The sequence below is a fragment of the Aythya marila genome (assembly GCF_965140915.1).
Source record: "Aythya marila genome assembly, chromosome: 26".
In the NCBI taxonomy this organism is placed as follows: domain Eukaryota; kingdom Metazoa; phylum Chordata; class Aves; order Anseriformes; family Anatidae; genus Aythya; species Aythya marila.
Window position 1 is genome coordinate 1897875 of NC_139067.1, and position 9134 is coordinate 1907008.

General features: G+C 69.7%; 1 protein-coding gene across 1 annotated transcript; it reads right to left on the reverse strand.

The window, feature by feature from the left end:
• Positions 1-106: 106 nt before the first annotated feature.
• On the reverse strand, positions 107-7950 carry LOC309887671 (uncharacterized protein; the record flags this gene model as incomplete). Its single annotated transcript, XM_082779579.1, has 31 exons — positions 7906-7950; positions 7017-7181; positions 6593-6909; positions 6433-6511; positions 6201-6349; positions 5979-6074; positions 5624-5677; positions 5427-5498; positions 5263-5289; positions 4993-5037; positions 4856-4909; positions 4704-4766; positions 4563-4628; positions 4262-4294; positions 4113-4175; positions 3982-4044; positions 3833-3895; positions 3696-3758; positions 3490-3540; positions 3366-3401; positions 3237-3299; positions 3099-3161; positions 2875-2910; positions 2709-2745; positions 2059-2558; positions 1882-1981; positions 1158-1796; positions 918-1014; positions 558-817; positions 423-458; positions 107-333 (listed from the first exon to the last, which is right to left on the reverse strand). Exons 2-31 carry the CDS (start codon positions 7090-7092, stop codon positions 107-109), a joined length of 3528 nt encoding a protein of 1175 aa, XP_082635705.1. The 5' UTR covers positions 7093-7181; positions 7906-7950.
• Between the last annotated feature and the right edge of the window lie 1184 nt (positions 7951-9134).

Below are 9134 nucleotides of genomic sequence, written 5' to 3' on the forward strand. Positions count from 1 at the left end.
ATCCTCCCAGATCCTCCTCCCTCCACCCCACGGAGGCCGGGAGAGGCGGCAGCGTCTCCAGGGGATGATTTATTATTTTTTTGGGGGGGTACCCCCAAGGCGCGCGTCAGCAGCCGGGAGCGCAGGAGGAGGAGTTTTTGGGGAGGGGGTCCCGGCTCCCCCCGGCTCCCGGGGCCACGCAGAGGGCCTCGCACTGCTCCCGGCTCTCGAAGCGGTTGCGGCTGCCCCCGCAGCCCCCGTACCAGAAGAGGGAGCAGCGCCCGGGCTCCTCGAAGAACCACTTGGGCGAGTAGGAGCGGCACGGCCCCGCGTCCCGAGCCTCCAGGCAGGCGGCTGCAAGGCACGAGGGGACCCCCGGGGGGGTCGGAGGTGGGGTTGGGGAGGGTTTCATCCCCTTCCTGCCCCCCTCAAATTCTCCTCACCCCGCGTCGCGTTCCCCTCGCCGGCTCCACGGGGACCTGTCCAAGGTGGGCGCGGCGTCAGCGCAGCCGGCTGGGGGTGCCCTGCTGGGGAGGGGGGCGCCTCCCCACGCCCCCCCACGCCCTCCCCACGCCTACCGGTGCCCACGCAGGTGTGGACGCAGTCCTTCTGGGTGCCGAAACGGTTGGCGTTGCCCCCGCAGCCCCCGTACCAGAAGCGCTCGCAGGTCCCCGTGTCCCTCCGGTGGTACCAACGCAGCGAGAAGTCGGCGCAGGCGGTGCCGGGGTCCTTATCCAGGGCGCACAGCCCGGGCACGGCCACCGCCCTCCGGCCCTTCCCGGGGCTGGGGGATGCCGTGGGCAGCCCCCTGAGGGGCACGGAGAGGCTCTCGGGGGTCCTGGGAGGGGAGATGGGTGCCAGACCCCTCGGTATGCGCCCGGGGGAGAGGAGGCGCAGCCCCCACCCGCCGGGGGGTGGCCCCGGTGCTGCTCACTCACTGCGCGGGGGTCCCCGGGGACGGCTCGGTGGTGTTGGCACCGGAGGGAGACGGCCCCTGGGGGCACCCTGGGGTGCTGGGGTGCCGGCTGCTCTCCGCTGCAACGCAGGAGAGAAAAACGATGGAGGGGCAGGAAAAAAAAAAAAGGTTTGGGGCTCCAAGCTGCCTCCTGGGAACCCGTCCCCACCCGGAGCAGCCGGGGGCAGGACCCGGTGGTGCTCCAAGCCCCAGCACGGCTCACCCCAAAGGCTCCGGAGGAAGCCCAGCGCCATCCTCTCGGCATACCCCAGCTCAGGGCCCTGCACCGAGCCCAGGCGCAGCTCGTGGTGCCGCCACCCCGCCAGCACCTCCGGCACCGCCACCTCAGGCCTCTCCGTCCCGTTCCGACCCAGGGACAGCACCAAGACCCCAAAATCCCTGCAGCGGGAGAAGGGCACCAGCGCCTGCCTCGCCTCCCCATCCCACAGCGCCCCGTCCCCTGTCCCCACCACGAAGAGGACGCGGAGACGGCCGCGGGTGCCCCCCGGGAAGACGTGCCGGAGCGCCCACGCCACCGCGCCGCCGGGTGCCGCCGCGGCCACCCTGGGCACCAGCGCGAGGCGGAGGCGCTCCCGGAGCTGCTCCCCGGGGCTCTGCAGCCCCAAATCGACCTCCCCCAAACCCTTCTGGGGGGCGGTGGGGCCGGTGAGCACCAGGGCGACGCGGGCACCCCGCTGCGCTGGCTGCAGGCGCCCTAAGAGGTTGCCAAAAAGCTCGCCAACAGCCTCCAGGCTCCTCGCCGGCAGCGCCGCGTTGTCCACCACCAGGGCCAGGTCGGCGTCCAGGCGCAGAGGGTTGCGGGGTGGCACGGCTGCGGGGCAGCTTTCGGGGTGGCAGAGGTCTGGGGGGAGCAAAGGGGGGGCACAGGATGAGCCAAAAGGGGGGTGCTGGGGGTGCTGAGCCCCGTGGCAGCCCCGCTGCCTTACCGAAGCAGAGCACGCAGGGCAGCAGGGTTTGCTGCAGCAGCGCCGCGTCCCTGTCGGGATCTGTCGTGGAGAGCTGGAGCACCTGGAAGAGGCTGTTCACCTGCAGGGGGGGGGCAGAGATAAGCTCGGGGTGGCCACGGGGCTGGTAGCCACGCGGCTCCGGGAGCGGATCCTCACCTGGAAAGCTCGCACCACCTCGGGCAGCGGGCTGAAGGTGAGCACCACCGGCACGATGCCCAGCGCTTCGTACTGCAGGGCCACCTCCCCGACGCCCTCCAGGGCCTGGTTGCGGCCGCTGGTGACAAAAAGGGCCACCTTCCTGCCCAGCACGGCCCGCCGCACCCTTTTGAGGGTGTGCAGCCCCACGAAACGCATGGCAGAGGCCAGGCGGCCCCGCTGGGACGAGCGGCTGGGGGAGAGGCGGCGGAGGCGCCCCAGCAGCGCGGCCCCGCTCTGCGCCTCCCCGAAACGCAGCAGGTAGCTGGGGGAGGCCGCGTAGGACAGCACGGCCACGCGAGCCCCCGCCGGGCAGCCGGCCGGGGAGACGTGGAGGTCGCTCAGCAGCAGGGCCAGCAGCTCCTTCATGCGGGAGAAGAGAGGCGGCGGCACCGTGGACGAGGTCTCCAGCACCAGCACCAGCTCCGTGGGGAAAAGAGGGCAGGAGGGCGAGCTGGAGGCTGCGAGGGGGTTTGGGCAGCTCCGGGACAAGCCCTGCTGTGGTGTCCCGCGCCTGCACGGCCACCCCCTGAGCGTTTTCCATCGTTTTTTCCCCCGTTCTCTGTCCCCTGTCCCCTCTGCCACCACCCCCCGAGCCCGTCCCCGCTCACCGCAGCGCTGGCGGATGAAAGCCTTCAGCTCGCAGGGCTGGAGGGGAGCAGGGAGCGAGGTCAGCCCCAAAGCTTTCTGCAGCCAGGGGGGTGCTGAACTCCCCCCCTGCTAGCTCCTGGTCCTACAGACTTTGGGGCTGGGGTCCCGTCCCCATCCGGCCCTTACCGTGGAAGGGGGGACGCCCGGAGAGCCCTTGGGGCCCTGGAGGAGGAGGAGAGGGGAAAAATAAGGAGAAAAAAGGCATTGAGGGATGGGATGGGAGCAACAAGCCCCACTGGGGGTGTCCCCATCGGGGGTGTCCCCATCAGGGGTGTCCCCATCGGGGGTGTCCCCATCGGAGGTAAAAAGGCTAAAAAAAAGGGAGAAAAAGGGAATTTGCAGAGCGTCACCATCACCCCCGGCGGTCCCAGGCTGCCGTGGCTGCCGGCTTCTCCTCTGCTCCCGGGCTCTCCCTGGAAAATTCGGCCCCCTGAGCCCACAGCACGGCCATGGGGGGGGGTCCCGGGGGGGCTGTGCCCCGTACTCACCCTGCGCCCAGGCAGCCCTCGCCTGCCCTTGTCCCCGCGGGCTCCTTGCTCGCCCCGTTGGCCCTGGAGGGGAGGCTCAGGGGGGGCTGGCCGGGTCCCCAGCCCCCTTCCCCGGCCCCGTGCGCTCACCTGCACCCCCGGGAACCCCGGCAGCCCCCGAGCACCCTTGGGGGGAGCAGCACCAGTGAGCACAGCACCCTCCTGGCAGCCCCAAGGGGCTCGGTTCCAGCTCTGTCCCCCCCCCCCCAGGTACCTTCGGTCCCTGTCTCCCCGGGGCGCCTCGCCGGTCGCACCCGATCTCGCCCTAGGAGGGGAGAAAAACCCCAAAACTGTGGTTTTTTTTGCAGGATCTACATAAATATCTGTGTTCCCAAAGCCTCAGAGTGTCCCCAAGGGGATGCAAGTGCCTTGTCCCCACCGGGCAGCCCTGTCCCCAAGGGGCACCCTGCCCAGCCTTACCAGGGCACCTTTGGGTCCCCGAGGTCCCGCGCTCCCCTTCCTGCCCTCGGCTCCTTCCTGGCCCTGGAAGAGACAACGGGGCAGCAAGCTGGGGGCACTGGGGGGGCTGCAATGTCCCTCACCACCCTACAGCTCACCTTTTCCCCTTTGGGGCCGGCTGGCCCCGCTGCTCCCACAGGACCCTCGGCTCCGGGCGCACCCTGGGCGAGAGGCAAAAGCGGCTCAAGGGGGAACCCCAAAAGCGGGACCCCCAGCGGGACCCCCAGCACGGGGAGGGGGGCAGCACCTGAATTCCTCTGCTCCCCGGGCGGCCGCTGACACCTTTTGTCCCCCGTGGCCCCGGCACCCCCTGCGGAAAGAGAATGGGGGGCAATAGGGGCACCCACACGGGGCAGGGGGGGGTCACCCCAGCCTTACCTGAGCTCCTCCGTGCCCCTTCTCGCCCCCCTGCCCGGCGCTGCCGCGGTTCCCCTTCTTGCCCTGCGAGGAGATGGGGTGGCTCTGGGTGTCCCCAGCCCTTGGGGGGGGGGACAGACCCCAAATGGGACCCCCCCCGGACCCCCTACCTGCGCTCCCGGCTGCCCTTTGTGGCACGAGGTCTGCGGGGGGAAGCAGGGTCACCGGCCATGTCCCCAGCTCGTGGTGTTGTCACAGCCCCCCCGTGTCCCCCCCCCTGTTGTCACCAGCACCTACCGGGTGAGCCGGGGGGCCCGGTGGCCCTGGGGACCCCTGGGGACCGTCTGGACCGGGGTCACCCTGCAAAGGGAAACCTTCCAGTCCCCAAAATGATCCTAAAGGACTGGTTTTCCCCCCAAACTGCTTCCCAGCACCCCCCCCCCCAAAATCCCGGCCCCCTCCAGCCTTTACCTGGGGTCCCCCCTCTCCTCTCCACCCCGGGGTGCCGGGCTCGAGGCTGCTCCTCCCGGGTGCTCCCTGGGGAACAGAGGGGGGGGTCAGCGAGCACCCAGGGCACCCCCCGCGCCCCCAGGGACCCCAACCCGCACTCACCACCTCTCCACGGGGTCCTGGGGGTCCCTTCTCCCCCCGGGCACCCCGGGAGCCTTTCTGTCCCTGGGTGGAGGTGAGAGGAAAGGATTTAGGGTGCGGGTGGAGGGCGAAGGAGGCAGCAGCAGCCGAGGCTCAGCGGAGCAGCCCCGCACCTGCCTCCCGCGGGTCCCCTTCTCTCCGGGGTGCCCGGGGGTCCCCGCTTCGCCCTGGGAAGGAGAAAGGAGGCTGAACCCCTGCCTGGATCTGCCTGGGAGAGGAGGGGGGCACAAATCCCCGCTGCTCAGCTCACCTGCTCCCCGTCCACCCCGTCGTAGCCGGCTTCTCCAGGAGGTCCCTGCAAAATGGCACGGGGTGCAGGGCACGGCATGGAGCACCCAGGCTTTGCCCTATTTCCCGCAGCACCACAGACCACCCCGCTCCTCCACCTGCCGGGACCACCCCCCTTTCCACCCCCAGCCCCATCCCTTCCCTCTCCGTCCTCCTGGAGGTCTCCCTGCCGCTGCCAGCTCCCCGTCCGTGCCCGTGGTGCCGGAGGGTAAGCAGCGAGGCGGGGACGTACCTGCTCCCCGGGGTGACCCACGGCGCCCTAAAGGAGAGGAGGGTGAGCAGGAGGGGCAGCAGCAGGCGCCTGCACCACGGGCTGGAGCCGTGCCGTGCCGTGCCAGGCTGTGCCAGGCTGTGCCAAGCCGTGCCAAGCCGTGCCAGGCTGTGCCAAACACTCACCTTCGCTCCACACTGCCCCGGGCATCCCTGCATCCCTCGGCTACCCCGCAGACCTGCTGGTCCCTGCTCCCCCTGCTCTCAGGAGGGGAAAAAAGCATCAAAAAGACAACGTGCCCGGCCATAAAATGTGCTCACAGCACCCCCGAGCCCCCAGGACCACCCCGTCCCCCTCCCCGGGGGTCCCACGGCCGACTCACGCTGTGCCCGTGCTCGCCTTCGTCTCCAGCACGTCCCTTGCTGCCGGCCACCCCCTAGGACAGAGAGACCCCGGGGGCAGCAGCCACGACCCCCACAACCCCCTCGGCTCCAGGAGGGACCCCGGGCTGGGAGCCAGAGCTCCTGGGCTCCGTTCCCAGCTGGGGGAGGAAGGGGAGAGGAGTGAGGAGCAGCGGCTTGGGACCGGATGGGGCAAGGGCCGGAGTTAATCCCAGCTCCCAGGGCGCCTGGTGGCCCTGGGAAAGGGATCGGGGCTGGGCTTCGGGGCCCCCCCACGAAGGGAAAAAGGTCGGGGCCGAAAGCATCCCGCAGGGCTGGGCACCCCCAGTGTTTTACCTTGCTCCCCAAGGGGCCGCTGGGACCCCGCAGGCCGGGCAGCCCCACGCAGGTGCAGGGACACGTCCCACAGCACGTCCTCTCCGCCAGTGCCAGCTGTGGAGAGGTGGTGACATCCCCACGCAGCCCCCCACGGGGGACCCCAGCCCCTCCAGGAGGACCCCAGCCCCCCAGGAGGACCCCAGCCCCCACGGGGACCCCGCCGTCACCACCCATTCTCACCAGCTCCTGTGCCACGTGCCCGCCAGCCTCGGGCATGTCGACGGCGAGCTGCTGCCCGTTCCCCATCCTCCGCCCGAATTCCAGCTGCTGCAGCTCCCCCAGCCTCGTGGCGTTGTTCACGGCCACGGTCAGCAGCAGGTCGGCCTGGCCTGGAGTGGGACAAGGTGCCCAGGGGTGGCACGCCGTGCTGGGGGGCGTCCCCCGGTCCCCTCCAACCCCTTTCTGCCCCAACCTTGCAGCCAGGCTGCTGTGGCCACCTCCTTCATCCGCTGCACCTCGTCATCCAGCCCGTCCGTCAGCACCAGCAGCGCCTGGCCGAGGGGAAAACCGGCTGCACCAGCAGCAAACTGGGCGAGGAGAGGGTCCTCCCGGCGAGCTGCTGGCCCCCTTACCTTGGTGTCCTCCTCCTGGCGTGCCAGGGTGCCCAGGAAGCTCTGCAGGGCGAGCTGGTTGAAGTAGGAGCGCTGGAAGGCATGCGCCCGTGCCAGGCGCTGCAGCACGTCCACCCAGGGCTGCCTCAGCCCCCCCTGGAAGATGGTGTCCCCCCCCTGCCCGACGCTTTGCAGGCTGAGGCGGAGGCTGAGCGGGCGGCAGGTGAGGCTCTCCAAGGCGGCCAGGTCCCGCAGGATGCGCTCCAGGTAGGGCTGCAGGTTGGACTGCTGGAAATCGGTGACATCCAGGGCCACCAGCACGTGCAGGGCGCACGGCGCTGCGAGGGGGGAGACACACAGCCTGCACCTCCGCGGGGTGCACAAACACCCCCCCCCGCGGCACCACGGCACCAAAAGTTTTGGGCACGGGGATGCCCAAACTCACCCTCCTCCTGGCTCCAAGCCCCCGTGGCTACCAGGATGAGCAGAACGGCGAGGAACCGGCCCCGGCACGGCCCCATGGCCCCGGCGTGGCTCGGGGAGCCGGCTGGTCCTGCGCAAGCAGCTCGTCCTCCCAAGGCAGGGCTGAGCGGCGGCGAGAGCGCGGCACCTGCCTCGGGGAGCCGGCGGGCCCAGAGCTGCCGCAGCTCCCCATCCATCACCGCTGACAGCTCCGGCGTGGAGCTCAGCCCAGCCGGGGGCCACGGATGCTGAGCCGAGCCAGCGCTGGCCTCATCCTGCCCGGCTGTTTGGCCGCTCACGGGCGGTGCTGGGGTGAGTTTTGCTCCCCCCGGGGCTCGCCGCGGCGCTCAACGCAAGCTGCAGAGGGGCTGAGGAGGGCTCGGGGTGATGAGGGTGAGGTGCACGGAGCACCCTCGCTTGTCATGGGGCTCGACAACCCCCGGCTGGCCTTTGGGATATGGTTTTGGGTTCGCCGCGGGTGCGGAAAGGATGCCACGCAGCGCCCTGCCCTGCCAGCTCAGCACCCCGGGCAGCGCGGGGCACGCTGCAGAAATTCAGTGATCCCCAGGGCTCGGGGAGGCCTTTTGGGGCTTGGCAGCCTTCGTGCAGGTGGGGAATGGAGGAATGGGGTGACGAGGAGCTGAGGATGGGGCCAGGAGCACGTCCTGCCTGTCCCACCCTGCGCCCTGCCCGCTGGACACAACGCGCCCTTGCCGGAGCAGGTGGGCAGAAGGCACCCGGAGCCCGAACACCTTTGGGATTGGCAAAGCGACGAACCAAAAACCCACAGTGGGAGCCCAGGAGGGAGCCGAACCCGCAGCATCACCCCAACATCACCCCAAACCCGCAGCAGGGGTCGGCCAACCTCTTACCTGGGGCCGCAGCGGGGGACCGAGGGGCACGGCACGGCACGGCACGGCGCGGCACGGCGGAGCACGGGCTGCGGGAGCTGGCCGGCTGCGTGGGAGGCTGTGAGATCCGAGGTTTATTTATCCCAGGGCTCAAGCAAACATCAGATGGCCGAGACGTCAGGGGGAGCAGCCTCGCAGCCAGACCAGAGCCTCCGGGGCTCCGTGGGGCGGGCGAGCTGCGCGCCATGGGGCGGCGGAGCCCCCACCGCTGCCCACCCTGGGGAAGGGGCGAGGAGCTCGTGGCTGAGCACCCGTTGGGGGGCTGCGGGGCTTGGGAGACCCCCTCCAAAAGGGAGACAATGTTGGGGTGGGAGCCACGGGGTTGCGTGGAGGGAGGGGAAAAACAAGAGGCAGATCCCTGGAGGTCTCCATGAAAAAAGGGGCAAAATCGGGGCCGAAAAGCCCGGCCAGCCCCTGACATAATGGCTTGACATCACCCGGGGCCTCAGCCCTCACACATCCTCCCCGGCGTAAGCAGCAGAGCGGGATGGGAAGGGGAAGCGTTTCAAAAGCCCGGCTTGTTTTGCACGGGGGATTCAGTTTGTTTGCTCGGGAGCCCGGGGAGAGGTTGGGGCTGAGCTCGGCGGCTCCTCCGCCAGTTCCCAGCCCCGCGATGTGGGGGCCGGGGGGCGGCGTGGGGAAGCAGAGCGAGACCGGTTTTCTGGTTTTCTGAGGTTTATTTATTCGCTGGAAGGGGAAAAGTTTACTGGCTGTCGCGGCCGTGCGGAGGAGGTTTTGCAATGTAGGGCTGAGAGGGGGAGCACATCCCTGATGGGCTGCTGCCTGGGGGGGGGCAAAAAGATGCCTGGAGGCGAGGCATGGAGGAGATTTTTCCCCTACAGAGTGGGAATGTTGAGCCCTGAGCATGGGGAAGTCCTAGAAAGGGAAAGAGGAGAAGGTTTGGGGAGGGTTTGGGGTTGGGGATGGGAAGGGGATACCTGGTGCTGAGCAGGCATCTGCACCCCATGTCCCACACCGGGGTGGGGGGACCCAAACCCAGCTGGGGGCACACAGCCCTGTCCCCCCCCAGCTCCATGGGGCACGGAGAGCAGGATGGCACCACGGGGACACCGCTGTGCCCATCACCCACCGTGGATGCTCAGCTGGGGACCGTGACCCCAAACCACGGCACAGCGATGGGACAGCACCAAGGGGGTCCCCCCAAACCTCCCCGAGCACCCCCTGGTTTC